This window comes from Gekko japonicus, unplaced genomic scaffold (assembly GCF_001447785.1).
Source record: "Gekko japonicus isolate JY-2015 unplaced genomic scaffold, Gekko_japonicus_V1.1 scaffold1344, whole genome shotgun sequence".
Classification (NCBI taxonomy): domain Eukaryota; kingdom Metazoa; phylum Chordata; class Lepidosauria; order Squamata; family Gekkonidae; genus Gekko; species Gekko japonicus.
This window is the reverse complement of record NW_015164226.1, coordinates 275,353-298,261: the sequence shown is the minus strand read 5'-3', so window position 1 is coordinate 298,261 and position 22,909 is coordinate 275,353. Positions and strand designations below refer to the sequence as shown.

The following is a 22,909-nucleotide window of genomic DNA, read 5'->3' as shown; positions in this document are numbered from 1 at the left end:
CTTTTAAACTGCAGCCTTTCCATGGGATTGTACATCTCTTAGGCTGGCATTTCACAAGGCATCTAAACTGGTATCCGCTCCTTGCAAGCAGCACCACAGGAGTGCAGCTTGGAACCTAAAACCTGTTGTCGCTTCAGAAGCTGGAGAAAGCTGAAAGCGTTTGCAGCTGAGTTCTCTTCTGTTTAGGAAGTGCTCACCCTTTTTTTTTTTGCAATATCAGACTGCTCTCCATGACGTGGTGGAGAGGAAGGGAAGGAAAGGAGGAGGGGGAACCTCCCAGCTCTCCGCCAAGCTCTTGCAAGGGTGAGGCGGAGATACAGGCAATGCCTGAAGGATCCAGTTCCCTTCAGCAGATGAAGCAGGAACCTCTAAGCAAAGGTAAGGCCAGAAGCTCTGAAAGGCAGGGAACAAGCTGCTCTTTGGGCTGGAATCTTTTCTGCCTCTTATTGCCGGGTGGCTGGTTTGGTGGAGACACCTGCCTAGTGTACTTGAAGATTTTTTTAAAAGCACTTTCACAGAGAAAGGAAACACCCTCTTTCTGGTTTCAGTAAATAATTGTCTCATCTCTTGTCTTGGTCTGAGATAAGGAAAACTCACCAAGGTGGCAAATTTCAGAAGAACTGGATAGCACCGTTCGTGTTGGTCTTCAGAGTCCTCTTGGCAGACTGATAAAAATTGACTGATTGATATCATTTTATCCTCCTAGCCATGTGAGGTAGGGAAGGCCAACCAGTGTTCCCTTTGTCATCCCTGATTGGCTTTCCAGGTGATTGGCTTTCCTGTGTAGTGACTGACAGTTGCTCCTAAGTGTTTGTGGCTTGTAGAAAGGGTTGCTGGGGGGAAAACAAAATGGCCCGGGTTTCTCCACAAAAGTGCATAGGCCTTGCAATACAGGGAGCAAACTTTTGAGTTCCCCAGAACTGTTTGTTGTAGGGTTGCTACCTCCAGTCCAGGTTGGGAAATACCTGGAGATTTTGGGGGCGGAGCCTGAGGAGGGCGGGGTTTGGGAAGGGAAAGGACTTCAGTGGAGTATAATGTCATATAGTCCATCTTCCAAAGCATCCATTTTCTCCAGGTGAACTGATCTCTGTCATCCTGGAGATCAAGTATAATCCTAGGAGATCTCCAGCCACCATTTGGAGGTTGGCAATGCTGGTTCCTCAGGTTTGTTGATCAATGGTTTGCAACGAAAAATCAGCAGAGTTTCACACAGATCTGTTAATGAATATTTCCCCATATTACTCCCTCCTGACTCTCAATTAATTTCTACCGGGATTGGACGAGCACTAACTTGTCACACAGATCCCTTAATGAAAACCAACCCTTTGCTTAAAGAAAGGGGAGGGATATTGTGCCCCTCACAAACGAATATCGGTCTGAATATGGTTATAACATTGCTGTACTTTTTTTAAAAAGGAAGCAACGGCAGTACTTGCTCTTAAAATAATATAATCTCGAATGTATGCAAGAGCAGGCCTTTGATCTTGAGGGGGGAGGGAGGGAACACAACGTTCACAGCAGATTCTGCTCAACTGGATGAACATGGAACGTCACTCGCAGCTTCAAGTGTTAAGAAGGATGGGTGGAAAGCAGTGATCCCTCTAAGCTGAGTTAGTGTGAGCTAGCTCACAGTTTTTGAGCCTCTGGCTCACACATTTTTGTCTTAGGAAGGAGGGCTCCTGAGCAAACTAGTTTATGCAGTAACCAAATTGCTCGCTTACAACTTTAATGCCAGTAGCTCACAAAGTAGAATTTTTGCTCACAAGACTCCATAGCTTAGAGGGAACATTAGGAAAATTGCAGTTTGTTAGACTTCTAACAACCAGCTAGGGGGGAGCTGTGCACATTGGTTTTGAGGCTTATTTCTTTAGCCTGCTGTCTCTCACTCCACTAATGCAAAAGCACAGATAACAGCAGCTATTTTTACCCACATGTTTAACACATCAGCAAAAAGAAAGCCCCAAAGCTCACAGCTGTTTTGCACGAGAACAAGAAAAGAGAAGGATATTTGTAAAAAGAACCACAGCGTCCCACATCACTCATCTTCCTCTCATCATGGTGGGAATCAGGAGATACTAACAAGTATCGGGTGAATCAGGAGATGAGTTCTAGAATCACCAACGATACGTGTCTTTTTTATCAGCAACATCTCCAAGTAAATAGAAACATTTCTTATCTGTTATTTTAGCACCGTGCTTACTTTGTTTGCCCATCATAGCAAGCAATTTATCTACTCAGTTCACGGCATGAGGAATATCTGCACAGTGAACTCTTGTGACTATAGTTTTGGTCAGGGGTCATTTCCTGCAGGAGTGCACAGGAGTGGAGCACCGGCAGTAAAGCGCCCAAGGGGTGGGCACATGCAAGAAGCCCCGCCCCCTGCTCCCAGCAGCCCTGGGCCATGAGGAGCAAGAAGCAGTCAGGTAAGTTGCAGTGGGTGTTGCCTTCTGACACACTTCTGGTGATGTCAGGGGTTGTGGCATATGCAAATAAGTTATGCTAATGAGTTATGTTAATGAGCTCTTGCACCTCTTTTTCTACGAAATGACCCCTGGTTTTGGTACTGAATCCTTCGTTCTTGCCTCTACAGCTGTTGCAATGGACACCTACTACATGTTCAGCTATTACTTGATCCAGTTCTGTGGTCATTCCTGGACGTTTACCAATATGATCATGAGGTTCTTGTCCTTTGGGGAAGGTAGGCCTATTTCATGTCACTGCTTTTCATGTAAGGTCCATTTTAAACTATAGGACAGGGGAAAAGGCTGATTTGAGACATTTTAAATTTGATAGATCTCTCACAGAACTTTCCATAGATGAGAGACTGGGATGGTCTAAAAATCCACATCAGACTGTATGTGGTGCCACACACAAACACCCCCTTATGTAAGTACAGTATCTTTAACCATCATGTTAATCTTGTTATTTACAAGTTGAGAAGGCCCATATGGCAAGCACACAGACAACGTGCTGTAATATCAGGTCTGCTTTCCAGAATCCCAGCCAAACTTCAAAACTGCTGTCCAAACCAAGGCCTCTTGCTGGTCCTCCAGATTTAGCTAACTGGTTTTAAGATGGACCCCTGGAAGATGGGAATGAGAACATTTCAGTAGCCAGTGGGCATCTACAGTCCCCATCAACTATCAGGCTGCACCAAAGCCTAGAGAGAAAACCAGCTCTCCATTCTGCCTGAAACAACCATCATGACTATAATGTCCTATTTATTCCATTACAATGCAAGTATAAAATTGAATACGGGGACATTCTTATTCTAATTTTCAATCTATAGTTAACTCACGCTGTCAGATTTCTCCATGGAATTGTTCATGTAGGTACACGACCATCTAACAAAACATCAACAAAGTTGGGGAGCCAGCAACTCTGTCTGTGGTGGCAGCTTCCAGAGAAAGGTGAACTGAAATACAAACTAGGATCCACTCATGTAAAGCCTTTCTCATCATGTACTGCCCCCAACACACACAGTTGCAGTCAACTTACAGCAATCCTGTGGGGTTTTCAAGGCAAGAGACATTTAGAGCTAGCTTCCCATTGCCTGCCTCTGTGTAGTGACCCTGGACTTCTTTGGTGGTCTCCTATCCAAGTACCAACCAGGGTCAACCCTGCTTAGCTTCTGAGACCTGATGAGATCAGTCTAGCTAGGGCTAGCCAGGTCAAGGCATGCAGTTTTGACCTCTGCCATTTTTTTCAGATGGTTACCAGTTTTTGTGTAGTAGAAGCAGTCATTTGTCATGAGCAGATGTGTAATATGGGGGCAGATCTGATGGTCTATACAGAAAGAGTATTCTTTCCTTCTAGGAATCCTGTGGTCACTCCTTGTTACATGCAAGTAACCCCAGCTGCTGGCGCCAGGCTCCAATAGCACTTTATGCACTTTTGAACTGTAATGAGGAAGGGGAATCAAGCAGAAAAGATGGTAAATCCTGATCCACATTAGTTTTTATTAAATTTTGCCATTCCTAACAGATCACTCCTAAGCAGAATTACACCCTTCTAAGTCCACTGAACTCAATGGCCTTAGAAGTACATCCCATTTAAAAGCAATGGCATTTAATTATAGATAACTTCAGTTGGATTGGAGCCATACTGCTGGACTAGTGTTGGAGATTTTCCATCAGCAAAGAGCTACTTGAGGGATTCAAATTTTAACAGTTTCCAGTCCTCTTCCATAAAAGATAAACATTGAGAACTTAAAAACATTTTGCAGTATGATAGTCAGAGGTCATTTCGGGGGGGATTGCAGGGGATCGCAGTTCCCCCGGGTGAGGTACGGGGGGAGGGGCACATGACGAAGCCCCGCCTCCTGCTTCCGGCCGCCCAGCTTCCGGCCCTCATTCAGCCAGGAGGAGGCAGGAGAAGAGGGAGGGTAAGTTGCTTCCTCCCTGCCTCTCCCCACCCCTGCCTGCCTGGGGCCAGGGAGGGCCTTCACGGGGCTTCCTCGCACTCCCGCCAGCCTTGCAGGTCCACCGCCGGGCCCCTCATGGGGCTCGGCAGTGGAGCTGTAAGGCCGCCGGTGGCAGCCAGGACCGTTGGGGGCGGGGTGTGTAGCCTTATGACATACTTCCGGTGATGTCAGGGGGTGTGGCCTCATGACACACTTCCGGTGATGTCAGGGGGTGTGGCATATGCTAATGAGTTATGCTAATGAGTTCCCCTAGCTCTTTTTCTACGAAATGTCCCCTGATGATAGTACCATAATAATGCCCCCCCCCCGGTTAGTTCTAGAACCATGTTCAAATATGGCCCAAATCATGCATCTCACATGTAGCTGCAAAACTGGCTGCCATGTTGTATCCATGACCTGACAACAAGGAAGAAGCCAAGCCATGCAAAATTCCAAGTGGAATATTCCTCTGTATTGGATTGGTCACCATCTTAGCCTAGGGGTTGCTGCTGTTTTAGTCAGTACATCTAGGATAAATGTGCCTCCAGATTACCCCCATGTGGAGTTTCTACACTATCAGCAAACTCAAACCTCCACGTGCTATCATAGAGACAGATATGTCACCATCTAGATTCATTTTCCTTCAAAAATGTTGTTCCGTCTGTTTCTTGCATAACATTCTTTGCTGCTAGAGACAGCTGGGTTGCTAACAATGCAGTCCTATGGAGAGTGGCACCCTTCTAAGCCCACTGACTTCAACAGACTTAGAAGGATGTAACTCTGTTTAGGATTGCACTGCAAAATGTGCATGGGATATGTTCAGAATTTAATCTTTGCCTTCTGGCCAAACTTGCAGCATCACAGGAAATCCTTGAAAAAAGTTAGCCTGCAGAAAACTGGAACAGTACTCACTTCCTGTGGGGGAAGCATGAATTGTAAAGAGATGACAGTTCTAAATACTTCTTTTTCCTTCTTCTTTTCCCCCCTATGTGCTTAAAGATTCCGTGGCAGATACTTTCTATTCTATTGGACTCGTGATGCGTATTTGCCAGTCATTGTCTATACTGGAGCTCTTGCATGTATTTCTTGGCATTGAAAAAGATCGGTTTTTCCCAAGGCTTTTACAGGTATGCAGCATCTGGAACTTCAGTCAGGTTTATTTGTTTTTCTAATTACACAGTGGTTTTTTATGACTGAATCAAACAATCCCCTTCTTTGTGATATAATTTTTAGAGCTGGCTCATAAATACCTGCTCAGCCTGTGGAACTTCACAGCTAAACATGTGAATGTGATCACTCTTTCATACACGCAAGTCATAATGTGGTATGGTACTCATCAGGTAAGAAGCAGGGATCATTTCGTAGAAAAAGAGCTGCAGGAGCTCATTAGCATAACTTATTAGCATATGCCACACCCCCTGACATCACCGGAAGTGTGCACCAGCCCCTCTGACAGGCAGAAGCACCTGGGATCCATTCTTTCCCCCCTCTCCCTTCCCTTCGCCTCCAAGTTGGGCAAAGGGGAGGGAGAGGATCTCAGGCGCTTCTGCTGACAGAGGTGCTGGCATGCCCACAGCCAGCCTGGGTGAATTATAGAATCATAGACTCATACAGTGGGAAGGGACCTCCAGGGTCATCTAGTCCAACCCCCTGCACAATGCCGGAAATTCACCAATACCCCCCACACACCCCAGTGACCCCTGTTCCACGCTCAGAATATGATTAAAAAAAAAAAAACCTCCAGGATCACTGGGGGCCAAACTGGCCTGGAGAAAAATTGCTTCCTGGCCCCAAAGTGGCGATCAGCATTTCCCTGGGCGTGTAAGAAAGGGCCACAAGAACTAAGCACTGATGCAACCCTTCCTGCTCTACCTCTCGTGATTTGCCTAAGTTCACACAATCAGCATTATGATCCTTTTAAAGTTGAAAGCATGATAGAAATGCATTTGTAAGATTATCTGTAAGATACAAGCCCAGGACGCATCTCACTTCTGGCAATCACTTGGAGAGACCCTATCACTCAGCTTCCATTGCCCCCCACACACCCCACACTGGAATAAGAACATAATATCAGGCCATAGCACATTGCAATAAAGCCCCTACAACTGTATACAGAAATACTGAGCTTCCCTACCATTTGCCACAACTAGCCCACCACACAACCAGGATCAAGACTCCTAAGTGGACCAACAGACAGGCATACACTCGTTTGAGAAACTGAGTATTACATTACAACACCTCTGGAACATTACAGATCAGTAGAGGCAGCACTGCACAGTGGTCAGAGTTGCAGATTGATGTGGGGAGACCCAGGTTTGTATTCTCACTCTGCTGGCTGAGTGACCCCGGGCCAAATATCCCCTTCTCTACCTAACCTACCCCACAGGGTTGTTGTGAGGATGAAATGGAGACTCATGGGCAGGGTCCCCAGCTTCCCTGGCAGGAACACTATGTTAAGAAATCTCTCACAATTATGCAGCCATAGCAGGCAGGAGGGAAGGAGGAGAATACCTCCAGCACCAGAGACTTGTAGAGGAAGAGTCAAACTTTGGGGACTCACCCATGCACCAGAGGGCCAAGGCAGCAGGAGGCAAGAAGCCTGGGCGAGCTGGGCTCCTCCATGCCTGGCAGAAGATGAGGTGCAGAGGTGAGAGGTGAGCAAACAGAAGAGGCACTCAGCCAGCCACGCAAGCTGTGTGCAAAGAAACTCCCGCCGCCCCAAGCTTCAGGGCTGCCTCATTAAAGGAGTGCGGAGGCCAGACTCGCAAATGAGAAAAAGCAAGCTCAGGGTTCGTGGGTCGCATTTTGGGCTGTGGAAGAGGGACCGGCTCCATTCCTGGAGTTCTCTCGAGTGCCTGTGCTTTTGGTTTTGCTTTTTGCCAATCCACCTCCCAAGATTGCTCCAGGTGTTCCGGCCTGAGGGCTGCTGGGGGTGGGGCTCGAGTGCTCATTACTTGTGGAGCTGAGGCTCAATGTCTCCAGCTGCTCCGCCACCTTCCCTTGGTTTGCTCAGGATCCCCGTGGCTGCAGAGAGCCCGAGTAAGCTGCCTGCTGGAGGGATGTGCATTCGGTTCGAGAATAGCGGCGGCCATAACTTTTTAAAGAGCTCCTATCGAGAGCTGGGGGAGCCAGAATGACCTCTGCAAGCAGCCATCACATGCAAGAGGTGGAATTTGCCCCTATGAGTCCAAGGCCACCACCCCGGGGCTCAGGGAGGCAAGGGAATGTTTCGCCCCTCCCCTCCCCCCCGCGGGAGCGTTGCAGCTGCCGACGAGAACAGCAGCGACGGCCATAACTTTTTAAAGAGCTCCTATCGAGAGCTGGGGGAGCCAGAATGACCTCTCGCATGTGATGTCCGAGCGGCAACACTGCTGTTCTTGGCGGCAGCTGTGACACCCGCGCGGGGGGGGGACGTAAGAGGGGGAATTTGCCCCTACGAGTTGAAGGCCACCACCCCGGTACTCAGGGAGGCAAGGAAACATTTTGCGCCCCCCCCCCCGCGTAGGCGTCGGAGCTGCCGCCGAGAACAGCGGCGGTGGCCATAACTTTTTAAAGAGCTCCTATCAAGAGCTGGGGGAGCCAGAATGACCTCTCGCGTACCGGAATGACCTCCCGAGTGTGATGTCTGAGCGGCAAGGTGGAATTTGCCCCTAGGAGTCCAAGGAGCATTTCCCCCCCCCCCCCCGCGGCCGTTGCAGCTGCTGGTGAGAACAGCAGCAGCAGCCATAAATTTTTTAAGAGCCCCTAAGGAGAGCTGGGGGAGCCAGAATGACCCCTCATGCGAGAGGTGGAATTTGCCCCTACAAGTCCAAGGCCACAACCTCGGGGCTCAGGGAGGCAGGAGAACGTTTCGCCCCACCCCCCACCCCCCTTGGGCATTGCAGCTGCTGCCGAGAACAGCAGCGGTGGCCATAACTTTTTAAGGAGCCCCAAAGTAGAGCTGGGAGAGCCAGATTGACCTCTCATGGGAGAGGTGGAATTTGCCCCTACGAGTCCAAGGCCCCCACCCTGGGGCTCAGGGAGGCGGGGGAATGTTTCGCCCCCCCACTGTGTCCCAACTGATGGCTGGTGGGAGCAGGGGGCGGGGCTTATGTGCCCACCCCCTGGGCTCCTGACTGGCGGAGCGGTGCTCTGGTGCGCTCCGGCAGGAACCGAGGCCTGGTAAGAAGGCTAAGCATTGCAAGTCAGCCTTTACAATCCTTCCTATCATGAAGAAGAAGAAATTTTGCCTAAACAGATGACCATCTAATGATTTCTCAGCATCATAGACTTTGGGACAAATTATCAAAAGGACACTTCATTCTCCCCCCCCCCATTTTTCCCCATCAAGTCAGCATGGTGACCCCTAGTGGGGCTTGAATGCAAGGGATGTTCAGAGGTGGCTTGCCATTGCCCGCCTCTGCGTAATGACCCTGGTATTCCTTGGAGGTCTCCCTTTCAATTACTAGCCAGGGTCAGCCCTGCTCAGCTTCCAGGATCTGATGAGATCAGGCTAGCCTGGGCTGTCCAGTTCGGGACAAGACAAACGATCAAGACTGGTTTCTAGACAGGCTTCAGATGCTATGTACATGTGGTAAGAATGTAGACACAACCTATTGGCACATCTGCTTCTCTCATTCTGCTGTGACGTTCAGTCTCTCCCAACATGTATAAACACCAGATGCGTGTGGAGGTCACATGTCATCCATGGGCCAGTCATCCATTCTCAGCCCAACCTATCTCACAGGGTTGTTATGAGGATAAAACGGAGGAGGGAAAAGCTGTGCATGCTGCCCTGAGCTCCTTGTTACGAAGGATAGGATTAAAAAAAATACAGTTCTCAATCTCCACTGTTTATCCTTCATGATCTTTGTTTTTATGAGGAACAGATGTGAAGGATGGATGTTTAGCCCAAAGTATGGAGAAAATGTAGCTAAGAAAAGTAAATAGGTTTCCCTCTATTCAGTGGAGTGTTGCATACACTGAAATCAATTTGTTGTTGTTCAGTCACACAGTCGAGTCCGACTCTTTGCGACACCATGGACAAGACCTCACCAGGCCCTCCTGTTTTCCGCCATCCTCTGAAGTTGGCTGAATTTCATGTTCGTTGCATCGATGACACTGTCTAACCATCTCATCCTTTGCCGTCCCCGTCTTCTTTGACCTTCAATCTTTCCCAGCATCAGGGTCTTCTCCAGTGAGTGCTCCCTTCTCATTTGGTGGCCAAAGTGTTTGAGCTTCAGTTTCATTATCTGGCCTTCCAGGGAACAGTCAGGGTTGATTTCTTTTAGGATTGACTGATTTGATCTTCTTGCAGTCCAAGGGACTCTCAAGAGTCTTCTCCAGCACCATAGTTCAAAAGAATCTATTCTTCGGCGCTCAGCCTTCCTTATAGTCCAACTCTCGCAGCCATACATGACTACTGGGAATGCCATTGCTTTGACCATGCGGACTTTTGTTGGCAGGGTGATGTCTCTACTGTTTAGGTGCGCCATCGCTTTCCTCCCAAGGAGCAGGCATCTTTTAATTTCATGGCTGCTGTCACAGACTGCGGTGATCTGGGCTCCCAGGAACGTGAAGTCTGTCACTACTTCCATGACTTCTCCTTCTATTTGCCAAGGAGTGATGGGGCCGGATGCCATGATCTTAGTTTTTTTATGTTGAGCTTCAAGCCCCACTTTTGCGCTCTCCTCTTTTACCCTGAGCAAGAGGCTCTTTAGGTCCTCTTCACTTTCTGCCATTAGAGTGGTATCGTCTGCATATCTGAGGTTGTTGATCTTTTCCCCAGCAATCTTAATTCCCGCTTGTGATTCATCCAGGCCAGCATTTCGCATGATGTACTCTGCATATATATTAAATAAGCAAGGCGACAATATACATCCTTGTCGTACTCCTTTTCCTATGCTAAACCAATCAGTTGTTCCATATCCGGTTCTAACTGTCGCTTCTTGGCCCTTATACAGGTTTCTCAAGAGACATGTGAGGTGGTCTGGTACTCCCATCTCTTTAAGGACCTGCCATAGTTTGTTGTGATCCACACAGTCAAAGGCTTTAGCATAGTCAATGAAGCAGAAGTAGATATTTTTCTGGTACTCTCTTGCTTTCTCCATAATCCAGCGAATGTTGGCAATATGATCTCTCGTTCCTCTACCTCTTCGAAACCCAGCTTGTACTTCTGGCAGTTCTCTATCCATGTACTGTTGAAGCCTAGCTTGTAGGATCTTGAGCATGACCTTGCTAGCGTGTGATATGAGTGCAATTGTGCGATAGTTTGAACATTCCTTGGCATTGCCCTTCTTTGGGATTGGAATGTATACTGACCTTTTCCAATCCTGTGGCCACTGTTGCGTTTTCCAAATTTGCTGGCAAATTGAGTGCAGCACTTTAACAGCATCATCTTCTAAGACTTTGAATAGTTCAGCTGGAATACCATCACCTCCACTAGCTTTGTTGTTAGTAATGCTTTCTAAGGCCCATTTAACTTCACATTCCAGGATGTCTGGCTCAAGGTCAGTGATTATACCGTCGTGTTTGTCAAGGACATTGAGGTCTTTCTTGTATAGTTCTTCTGTGTATTCTTGCCATCTTTTCCTAATCTCTTCTGCTTCTGTTAGGTCCCTACCGTTTTTGTCCTTTATCATGGCCAGCTTTGCATGGAACGCTCCCTTGATTTCTCCAATTTTCTTGAAGAGATCTCTAGTCCTTCCCATTCTATTGTTTTCCTCTATTACTTTGCATTGTTCATTCAGGAAGGCCTCCTTATCTCTCCTTGCTGTTCTCTGGAAGTCTGCATTCAGTTAGGTAAATCTTTCCTTTTCACCTTTGCCTTTCGCTTTCCTTCTTTCCTCTTGCATATGAGCGGGATTTAGGGACCCCTACCTGAGTTTCATTACTCATAGAGAACCTAAATAATGTCACAGCAACTAAATACCAAACTGGATGGGATACTAGTGAGATCTCCAGGATATTTTGATTGCTAAATAGTAGCTGAAGGGGAACAGACTCTTGACTCACGGTGATATGGAGGGATTAATTCTTCTCCCCAGCAATGATTCCCCGGAGCTTCAGGAATCATCAGACGTGTACCTAGTGCACTAGGGGAAACATATTGATATTCATTATGTTTTTTTCAAACTGCTCCGGTGGGATTTTTGAGGTTGAGAAAATGGCACAAGTGGGAAAGGTTAAACTTCCACACCTGGGCCGTGATCTGAACCTCCCCTCCCCTGGCCAATATGTAGCAATGAACACAAGTACAGCACCCTGGCTTGGCTGGTTTTATTCAGAGGCCCCTATCTGGAGCCCAGGAGATGAAGTACGTCTCAAGCATTTAGATCCACCGACATGACAAATCACACAAATCAACCCTACTTGGTACTTGCATGGGAGACCACCAAGAAAACCCAGGGTTGCTACTATTAAAGGAACACGGCATTTTCTCTAGGTTGACTGGGAGTCATGACAGGGGCACAAATATCAGTCACTTAATTGTATTTGTTACTGTGGGGGGATGATCCTGTTTGGATTTTCTTCTTCAAGCATCACAATGTCTGGATATGCCCTGATGCTCTCTGATTTGGTGTAGGGGGTGTCCTTTCTATTCTGAAGCACTTTCTGTATTTAAAAATGAGTCTGTGTGGATTTCACACTGTCTCAATTTCATTTTTCACCTCAAGAGTCAGAGAGAGAGAGGGAAGAATTTTTCTCTCTGTCTGAAGCAGAACCACAGTGTGTATGAGAGATCAGATGATCTGGAGTGATTTACACGTGGGATGAATATTTAGTCATAAATAGGTTAAGCTCCTTCTGTTTTATTTACTGTGTTCAAACCACAAAGTAGTCTTATAGAACGTGAACTGTTGTCTACCAGTCGGGTGGATGCCGTATACAAGAGAGGAAATTCCACTTTGATCTTGAAGAACTGGAGCATGAAGGCACAATGACACCTTTTTTGTTTATATCTTTTCAATGACTGTACACGCTTCCAATTTCAGACTTTTGGTGTGTGTAAAAGAGGGGGCTAAGAAACTTAGATTTGAATAAAGAGATTATGGGGTATTTGGTGTTTTCATTCTGAAAACTGCATGCAGACTCCCAGAGGAAACAATAATCAATCATAATTGATGAAGCAAAAATCGTCCGCTCAATTTATGAGAGTTTTGCTCACAAGACAAGATGCCCCGACCCCATTACAATTTTTCCATGACCAAAGTATACATCAGAGAGGTTAGAGTGAAGAGCTCTTGACTAATCAGGAGTTTCGCTCCTTCATTCTTTCATAACACAGAGATGGTGCAACAAGATAGGCTTGCCAGACTCCAGGTGGTAGCTGAAGATCTCATGGGACTACTACTGATCTCTGAGTGATGGAGATCAGTTCACCTGGAGAAAATGAAGGTGGATTCTATACCCCATTGAAGTCCCTCCCCAAACCCTGCCCCTCCTCAGGCTCCACCCCCAAAATCTCCAGGTATTTCTGAACCCGGGAATGGCAACCTTAGCAATAAGGAATGTTGGCTTGCCAACTCCAGGCTAAGAGATTCCTGGATATTTGGGAGTGGAACCTGGGGAGGACAGGGTTTGGGAAAGGAAGGAACCTCAAGTAGGGTATAATGTCACAACCCTCCAAAGCAGCCATTTTTCTCCAGGGGAACGGATCTCTGTAGTCTGGGGATCAGCTGTAATTCCAGGAGATCTCCAGGCCCCACCTGGAGGCTGGCAGCCCTATTTGTAGGATGGAATATTTTGATGTTTGTACCTTCCCAAAGTGTTCAGGATGACCAGCTCTTCAAGACCTATGGTAATCCTACATTTAATGCCTCAGGTAAACCAACATTTAGGCTGTCTAGATGCCTCCCTCTTTCCTTCCTATTAAACCAACAGAACCTCTTTTCAGGTTAAACGGAACAAGGAAATTTAAACAAGGAAATCCAGAATGACCCAGTTTCACTTATTACTGTCAATGTTTCCTCCATGTAGAAGCTTCTCCCAGTGCTTGGGACAAACTGTGCTTACAACTAGTGCTTGTTACATACCAGATAGAAGGATGAAACAGTGTTCCTGCGACTAATGAGTTTGTAGTTTTAGGCTTTCAAAATTTAATAATCAGTTAGTTATATAGTGGTATATTAGACCAGTATGACCTTTTCCTTTTGAAAGGGCTTCAATGCTCATACTAGAATAGGGCCTCAATGTCCAGTTGGGCCTCCGGCACTCAGAATCCAATTCAATTTTTAAACACATCAGTACCTTTTAGGGCTGCCAGCCTCCAGGTGGGGCCTGGGGATCTCCTGCTTTTACAACTGATCTCCAGCTGACAGAGGTCAGCTCCCCTGGAGAAAATGTCTGCTTTGAAGGGTGGACTCTATGGCATTGTAGCATGCTGAGGCCCCTCCCCAAACCCCACCCTCTCCTGGATCCACCCCCAAAGTCTCCAAGTATTTTCCAACCCAGACCTGGCAACCCTAGTACCTTTGAACATATTGTTTGCTGTTTAAAGTTAACATACCATGATCTTTACCCCACACTGTGTGTTTTGAAGCCTCTTCACCATAAAACTTTCTGACTGAAGCCTGTGGTTATGGAATTGATCCATTTTTTGTCTTGGGGGCAGGGAGTATCTGCAAACACTTCTGTCAATTCCTTCAGTTTAAAGATTACTTAATCAGTATTGAATGGGATTGGTATCCATGTGTTCATGTATATTTTAGGTTCACGTCTCTGGCCATGACTAGGACTTAAATAAATACCCGCAAATAGGAAGGGAAACAGAAGTTCAGCTTGGATGATATATTGCTGGCGGAGATATGTCCAGATTTCCCCTCCCTTCTAAAAAGACTACCTCAGAACAGCCTAACATCTTCCAACTGTTACTTTGCTTCTACTCTATGAACCATGCCTCAGCCTAATTTACAAAAGTCTGTCTCTTGGCAGCTTTTCTGATACACAGATCAGAAACAGGCTGTGTGGGCAGAAACCTACCATCACTGTTCTTTCTTTCCAGATTACAGAAAGAATCATAATCTTATTTGTTGTGATTGCCAGTCAAGAAGAGGTTCAAGGGAAATTTGTGGTGTGCCTCTTATTTTTTCTCTGGAGCTTCCTTGATGTGGTCAGGTAAAAAACTGAGTTACTTTGATTGTATCCTCTCCTCTTTAAGTAAAAGAAAATATCTGTTTCTAACTTTGTGTTTCTTTCTTTTTAAAAGATTATATCATAAATAGAATAGTTCTGCCATTCAAAATGTTCCCCAAGTGGTATGCTGTGATGACAATAGAGATCAATTGGCATGGAAAGCTTGTGGGAATTGTTGGATCGCCGCTAACAAAGATCCGGAGAGTGATTTCAGCAAAGTGATTCAGCTTTATTGAAGTAACGAACAAGCACTTAAACGCATTCATAACCAGAACAGGATAACATTGGGAGCTATGCTCCTTTTAAACAATCCCGGGCTAACGTAGCCACGCCTATTTACAATAAACAACCAATGAGGTTGTGCGGATAAGGACCAATGAGAGTCTTTCCCTCGCAGGGAACTGTAGCAGTTCTGATTGGTCGCTGTTGAAGAGCGACCAATAGGAATTGAGTCCTGAGGAGCCTTTGTTCGGCTCAAGCTTAACATAGGAGGTGAATTAGGCGATTCACGTAATACATTTAATACATTACAGAAATCAGCTCTCCGTGAATATAACAGCTTCCTAGTGCAAACTTTGTTACAGACATTGCAGTATAGTGGACAGAGCGTCACACTAGGATTGTGGAGAATTAGGGTTCATATTCTTGGTCACTGGGTGAATTTGGGCCTCTTTCTCTAACCTACCGCACACAAGCTCTAGCTACGGTATGTTATGTTTTCCTTGGATCCACCCCCAAGTCCATGTGAGCAAGTGTGCATTGTACTTATCTACTTCATTTACAGCCTCTGCCTTTCTCCCCAGTGGGGACCTGAAAGCGACATTGCAGGCTCCTTACTGAGAACTTTACTCCCAGTCATGCCTGTGGGCTTTAGCTCATTGGATTGGTCCCAGAACACAGAAATTGTTGGGTATCCTTTTCCTAGCCTGTTGACAAGAGAGCTTTCTCTTTAAAAAGATCAAGAATTGAGAAAGCAGAGGTGGCTCAAGTGGTTAAGATGCTGAGCTGCAGGCTGTGGAAGGTCGGTAGTTCAGCAGTTCGAGACCCGAGTGCCGCATGACGGAGTGAGCTCCCGTCTCTAGTTCCAGTTCCTGCCAACCTAGCAATTCGAAAGCAAGAAATTGCAAGTAGATAAATAGGTACCACTTCGGTGGGAAGGTAACAGCGTTCCATGCGCCTTGGTGTTTAGTCATGCCGGCCACATGACCACGGAAACATCTTCGGACAGCGCTGGCTCTTCGGCTTTGAAACAGAGATGAGCACTGCAACCCTAGGATTCGACTGGCTTTCAAGCAAGGGAACCTTTACCTTTACCTTGCCTATTAACATTCACTATCTTTTTGCCTACCGCGATATGTGGTCCACTTCTGTTCTTTTATGAAATTTTACGAATGAAAACAAGAAAGTCTGAAAAGAATCTGTGGAACTGAGAAATGATGGTGATTAATCTGTTTGCTTTAGTCTCTGTAGACACCAAGATTTGCACTGAGAGAGTGTTAATGGTCAGCCAAAGAAGAATGTGAGCAAACTGGTATCTCCAAGTTCCTGCAATTTACTTGTCAACCAAGTTAAACGAACCGGGTGCAAACCTGACAATCGCAAGAATCTAAATAACCTTGTACTCTAGACTCCTGGGGAAATAAGATGTCTTTGGTGTGCCAGCAGTAGCCAGCATTCTTGCCCAGCATCTAGATTCTGGAAAAGCTTTCAGTGTACATGATCAAACAAAGCTCAGCTTGACTGACTTTCAAAGCAACATCTCACAGCTTCCTCTCTTTTATTTTCTAGATATACTTACTGCATGTTAGCAGTAATAGGAATTCACTTCCAAGGATTAACACAACTAAATTATGTGCTGTGGATTCTTTTATATCCATTATCAGTGCTGGCTGAAGGTAAAAAAGATCTACAAATCTGATTACGATGACTATTTTAAAATGGTGTCTAAATCTTTATAGTTCAGCTATTTTACAATTTTGTTTAAAGGGCTTTCTAGTAATTTTTTAAAATTCCCAGGCCCTACAAACCACCATGTAAGTCTTACAGCCCATTCCCATGCTGTTTAATTAATCTGCCTTGGCCCATTAATATCAGTATTGTCTACTCAGATTGGCAGCAGCTCTCCGGGATCTCAGGCAGGGGTCTCTTACATCACATACTGCAAGATACTTTTAAACTGGAGATGCCAGGGATTGAACCTGGGACCTTCTGCATACTGAGCAGATGCTCTGCCACTAAGCCATGGCTCCTCCCTCAAAGTAGAGTTGCCAATCTCCAGGTGGTGCCTAGATTTCTCCCAGAATTACAGCTGATCCCCAGGCTGAACTGTATGGTATCTCCCACCCCTCCCCAAACTCCGGCCTCCCAGGATCCCTCCCCAAATCTCCAAGAACTTCCCATCCAGGAGTGAGCAACCCTGATTCAGAGGCATAGCTCATCAAATTCATTGAGCTTTACTCCCAAGTAAGTGTAAACAGGGTTGCAGCCTTGCTATTCTTGAGCCTATAATGACTGCAGATGAAAGGGTACTTGTATCAAATACATAGCTATTTGATAGGCGAAACATTTTACAGTTATTCCACAGTCTACCCAAAGAGGTAAACCATTCTGCATTGCTAAATCAACTTTTCTATTTACAGTTGAAATTTTAGCTGCTTTTTCATTATACTTGACCAACAGAACTATGTAAATACAAAGCTCCCCCCCTTATGCCTACAGAGAATGGCCAATTAACAAAGAGCACCTTGTCTGTCTTAATTATGCGTGCACCTCATACTGTGGGATGCTATACAGCAAGGGGTTCCTAATCTTGTTGAGTCTGTGGGCAGTTCTGGAATGTTAACCAGGAGTGGACACCTCCACAAAATGGCTGCTGGAGTGGGCAATGACAGAATGGCTGCAATGGAGTCCAAGGGCCAGACATAAACTTTTGGAAGGTTGTAAGCAATGTTCCCTCTAAGCTGAGTTAGTGTGAGCTAGCTCACACTAACTCAGCTTAGAGGGAACACTGGTTGTAAGCCAAACACCTTCCTAAGATGGAGGCAGCTGTTTCTGAATGGGTATTCCCTGGGTTCCTACTTTCAATAACATGGATGAAAGCCAGTACTGGCTATTTAGGGGAAAGATTCATTGTTGAAGAGATGACAGGAAACCTACTGGTGTGCATCATGTTACCCTTGGTCACCACACTAGGAATCACTGCTGCGCATGACAGTGTTTCACCGTAAGTAGAGGTCTACGGTTAATAACTCTGGCAGTTTTAAAAGTGTGTCATTTACTACTCATTTATTTTTCTCCTCAGCATTTGCTATATATGAGTCACTGCCTCACTTTGAAACTTCTGGCACTTACTCCATCAAACTGCCCTTGCCGTTTGCTGTGCCCATCTACTTTCCTTATATACTAAAAATGTACATGGTAACGTTGTTTGGAGGTAAGTACAGAACAGAGGTGCCCCTACTGAGACTAACTAACCTGGATATCACAGCCTAGTCTCCCAACTAGGAACTATTCTGGTATAATCAGTTTTGTGCTCAAATCTTGCCTGCCTTCACATCCCTCCTCCACCACATTCCTCCTGCCTAGGCCTCAGGATTCAGGGATCTGCAATGGACAACTGGAGTTAGCCGCTTCTGCTAGTCTTCATTCTTATCTAACCCACTGGAAGGCCAGCTCTAGGCTACTGTGCAAGTGTTAAAGCAGTCTTGAAGTCTGGGCAACTTCAGTATACTGGATGGGGAAACAATATTAGGTAGGTTTCAATCAGGGGTCATTTTGTAGAAAAAGAGGTGCAGGAGCTCATTAGCATAACCTATTTGCATCTGCCACACACCCTGACATCACCGGAAGTGTGTCAGAAAGCAACACCCACCGCTCAGGCTCCACTGGACTGTTTTGGATTGCTAGCTATTGGTGGGGGGACGAACGTGCAGATCTGTCCTCACAGAGGAGGGAGAGCTTGTACCTGAATATAAAACTTGGTCTTAAAGGTGCCACTAGACTGTTTTGGACCAGGGGCCCGGGGGGGGGGCTCTGCAACTTACCTGGCTGCTTCTTGCTCTGACTGAGGGCTGCTGGGAGCAGGGGGTGGGGAGTGGGGCTTGTTGCATGTGCCCGCCCCCTGGGCTCTTTACTGCCGGAGCTCCGCTCCTGTGTGCTCCTGCAGGAAATGACCCCTGGGTTTCATAGGAGTAGCTTCCTAGTGCACACACCTGGAATAAAAACACATATACTCCACCTTTCTCACCAGACTTAAGACAACTAACATGCCAGAGGGCAAGATACATTAAAATCTGCAAATAAACAACCATACAACTGGTCTCAAACACATGGCCCATTGAAAAACTATCCCCCCAAATTCTAACTTCAGGTCCTAACAGAATGCCGTCTGACGTATTCCTTGTACTGAAAGTTGGTAAAGATAACACCCTCCTCACTACTCTTGTAGGGTGGTCCATAAAATTGGCCCAAGCAACAAGAGGGCTTGGAACTGGGCAGAGGAGAAGCATACAAATCTATAATAGGGCACATGAGCTGGATTTGATTGGAAGAGCTCAGTCGGCAAGCTTGGTGTGGTGTTGGCACCTAAAATGTTTGTTTTGAATTTAGGTATGTGCTTCATTGTCCGGCACCTCGATACAGAATGGAACGCTCATCTCAGATGTTGCAACAGCAAAGCAAAAAGCAGCTAACTCGGGTTTTTTTCCCTTGGGCAAGGAGGAAAATGGCTTCAGACATCCTGCTGGTAAACACACTTTGAAAAGCTAAGCACTGACCATATTCTTCAAGCAATAAAGAGACAGTTATTTACCACCAGCTTAAAGAAGTAATGTGATGCCACACGCTCACCGGATAGATCCTCTGAATCATGGCTGCATGAATGAAGCACGTGCGCATAACGGGCATGAGTTGATGAACAGAGCTGATTTCATTTTTAGAACATGTTTTTAGCTTTAATGGCTGTTAAACAAATGTGAAGGCAAGCCCCCCCAAATTCCAGTGACTCTTTACCGGCACAGGAGTGCTTGCAACAGCTCCCCTGTTCACTTCAAAGGAGCACATAATCTGCTGCCTCTATCAAAGCCAGTGGGGAAGCTCCATTTGTGCAGGAGCGCCATGTGCACATGGAAACTCCTATCTTGTGTGCACATTTTTTCTTATACTCACTCAAGAATGTTTAAAAGCTGCCCTCTGAAATGCTCTCTGTTACTAGCACTACCATAAAGTACCTTGAAACTTTCAGGATTCAAAGATCTTATCTGAATTTATGTTGTCGCTTCAGGCAACAAATAGAATTCAAAAGCTGAAGAGCAAGCATAGTATAATGGCTGGAGTGTTGGACTAGAACCTGGGAGATCCAGGTTCAAATTCTCACTCTTCTATGGAAGCTTACTTACAGTCACATGTTCTCAGCCTTACCTACCTCACAGGGTTGTTGTGAGGAGAAAATAGAGAAGAATGATGTAAGCCACTTTGGGTTACCACTGGACAAAAAGGCGGGATATAAATAAATAGATAGCCCAGAAGGCTCGTGCAAGGTACACAAAAAAGACAGGGAAAAAATGAATGGGGAAGAGCACAGAGCGCACAGCTGCCTGAGGAAAAATTAATTTAACCAGCACCAACATAGAGCAACTTGCCAACTTTCATGATTGACAGAAACTATATATATATATATATAGTTGTAGCACTTAAGTCCTACTTTCCAGATGGTAACATAGATCAATAAATGGCATAGAAATGGGGAGAAAAGGGCCATAAAGCAGCCCAAAAACCATGTGGAAAGGTGGAATTACTCGGGAAAGTTATTACCTTACAAAAGCAGCTGCTGAGTAACAGGGCCTGCTGTAATGGCAGGGAGAAATGGGGATTCGTAAAACACATTTAGAATCACAGTATGTTCAGGTGATCATAAAAATAAAACGTTATATACACACAGAGGACTTTTAATGCAAGTGTTTTGATTTTTTTATTAGTCATGCTACGGTGTTGCCCAAAAGCCATGAAAAACCAGTGCAGAGTGTGAAGCAATATTTGTTTTAAAACATACAAGTGCAGGTGAAATGTCTCTCTCTCTTTCCCACCACCTATGTGCTCCTAATCCCAACTCCTCTCATTCGCCCTTCAGGAGAAGTGTATTACCAAGTGCATTTTGAAGAGCAGGAGATAGGTGACTATGAAGTGTGCCAGCCCATAGCCTAGTCCCGTTGTCTCCTTAAATACCATCCCAAGGAGTGAGAAAATTTCAACCAGCAAAGGCCACTGAAAGACCCAAAAGAAAACAGGAGGAGAACAAACACTCAACAGTTCCTTTATCATGGCTGGATTATTGCCTGTAAGCTTTTGACATGCTCACTGGAATGAGGGTTTTGTCCGGAAGAATGATGTATCCAGATGGATCCCTGACTTCATTGGTGTCCATCCGTCCGTCCCCCCAGTTGGTGTAGCAGGTGGTACTCTTGAAGCCCTGGATAATCTCTAGAATGGAGAAATGGCCCAAACAGTTGACATGATTCACCCCCCCCCAAAAAAATACCCTTTTCTCAAAGAAGCAGGGACAACGAAACAGCAAGAATTACTCCTAGACCAACAGTGGTGAATGTACAAATCTAAGTTACAATTTAGTGCCTTTTTAAGGTTCTGATCCTTCTCCAAGAACAATGTCTAGAAGCAATGTTTGTAGACCGCTCCCCCCACAACCACAATTGCCTTTGGGGTTCCCACAAGGATCAAAGTTGTTCCTATGCTAGTTAACATCTATGTGAAACCACCGGAGGAAGTTATCAGGAGTGGATGTCATCCATCTGTAGATGACACTCACCTCTGCCTCTCTTTTCTATCTGATCCTGGGAAGGCTGTGGATTTGGTTCAATGCTGTTAGTCCCCTTTGAGAAATCTGTGGATATGGCTGGTGATAGTCTCCAGTGTTTCCCTCATTTTCATGCTCACGGATACTGATCCTGGTACTACTCTGGCTATGGCTAAATTTCTGGCAGCAGTGGTTTCTATACAGGTATGGAAACAGAACATGGTATTTGTTAAGAATGTTCTGTCCCAAACCACTGAGCCAGTGCATTGTTAAAGAAAGAAAGATAAATGCTGCCACGAATCAATGTGGAGATGGATGAGAGTGAAAAACTGAAGCTTAATTTCTTGCTGGCTGGATGTTGACCCAGGATGTGGGGTTCAGCCTATGCTAGTGGTATACGCTACCTGAAGACCCAACTTTGCAGTTCCAATAATTTGTTGGACCCAGAACTGGTCCTGGATGTTCTAGAAACTGATGTATTAGCTGTGATGACTTCTAGTGAAATCTGACTTGGCCACAGTTACATGTGCCTTGGGAGACTTCCAGACTGGGTTACTCTAATGCCCTGCATATGGCACTGCCTAGCTGGTCACAGTCTGGTTGCCCAACTGCTGATAAGAGTGGCTGGACAAACACTCGTCAGGGATGCTCTAGGCTGATCCTGCATTGAGCAGGGGGTTGGACTAGATGGCCTGTATGGCCCCTTCCAACTCTGTGATTCTATTATTTTAAGCAGTGGCTGGACAACTTTGATGGCTTACAGTTGGTTTCTGGGCTCAGTTTAAAGGGCTAGTTTTCAGTTTTGGATGCCTGGTGTCTTAGCTTGCACCAGCCATTAAGATTTCACATGGCCGAATACAGAAGACCCCTAAATGTAAGGATGTGTCAGTGGTGACCGAGAGCAAGATAGTTCATACCATCGTACTCCCCATTATTATGTATTGGTGTGAATGTTGGACAATGAAGAAAGCGGACAGGAAGAAAGTTGATTCATTTGAAATGTGGTGTTGGAGGAGAGCTTTACGCATACCGAGGACCGCCAAAAAGACAAGTTCATGGGTTTTTGATCAAATCAAGCCTGAACTCTCCCTAGAAGCTAAAGTAACTAAACTGAGGCTATCATACTTTGGTCACTTTATGAGCAGACAGGAATCACTGGAACAGACAATAATGCTAGGAAAAGTTGAAGGCAGCAGGAAAAGAGGGAGACACAACATGAGGTGGACTGACTCGATAAAGGAAGCCACGAGGACCCTCGGTTTGCAAGACCCAAGCAAGGCTGTTAGCAATAGGACATTAGGGAGATCATCCATTCATAGGGTTGCCATAAGTCAGAAGCAACTCAATTGGACTTAACACCCCCCCACACACACAACATATGCATGCTTAGGAAAGGAATACCTAGAACTGCATCAGTACAAGCAACTGCAAAGACCTTTTTGAGATGGATGAGCTGCTTTTACTGATGCAGTTGTAGGTATTCCTGCGAAGAAGAAGAAGAAGAAGAAGAAGAAGAAGAAGAAGAAGAAGAAGAAGAAGAAGAAGAAGAAGAAGAAGAAGAAGAAGAAGAAGAAGAAGAAGAAGAA

The 22,909-nt window shown here is 45.7% G+C and overlaps 1 protein-coding gene across 1 annotated transcript; it reads left to right on the top strand.

The window, feature by feature from the left end:
- The first annotated feature begins 309 nt into the window (after window positions 1-309).
- On the top strand, window positions 310-19,978 carry HACD4 (3-hydroxyacyl-CoA dehydratase 4). The gene is made up of 7 exons (XM_015408560.1): window positions 310-378; window positions 2,591-2,698; window positions 5,402-5,529; window positions 14,385-14,497; window positions 16,304-16,410; window positions 17,817-17,948; window positions 19,124-19,978. The coding sequence occupies exons 1-7, from the start codon at window positions 324-326 to the stop codon at window positions 19,204-19,206; spliced, it is 726 nt and encodes a 241-aa protein (XP_015264046.1). The 5' UTR covers window positions 310-323; the 3' UTR covers window positions 19,207-19,978.
- The last annotated feature ends 2,931 nt before the right edge of the window (window positions 19,979-22,909 follow it).

Excerpts from the sequence above, each read along its gene's own strand:
- HACD4 (XM_015408560.1), top strand. The coding sequence starts at position 324 with ATGCCTGAAGGATCCAGTTCCCTTCAGCAGATGAAGCAGGAACCTCTA. Across the intron at positions 14,498-16,303 it reads AGCTTCCTTGATGTGGTCAG|ATATACTTACTGCATGTTAG; the intron begins GTAAAAAACTGA and ends TTTATTTTCTAG. Across the intron at positions 17,949-19,123 it reads CATGGTAACGTTGTTTGGAG|GTATGTGCTTCATTGTCCGG; the intron begins GTAAGTACAGAA and ends TTTTGAATTTAG.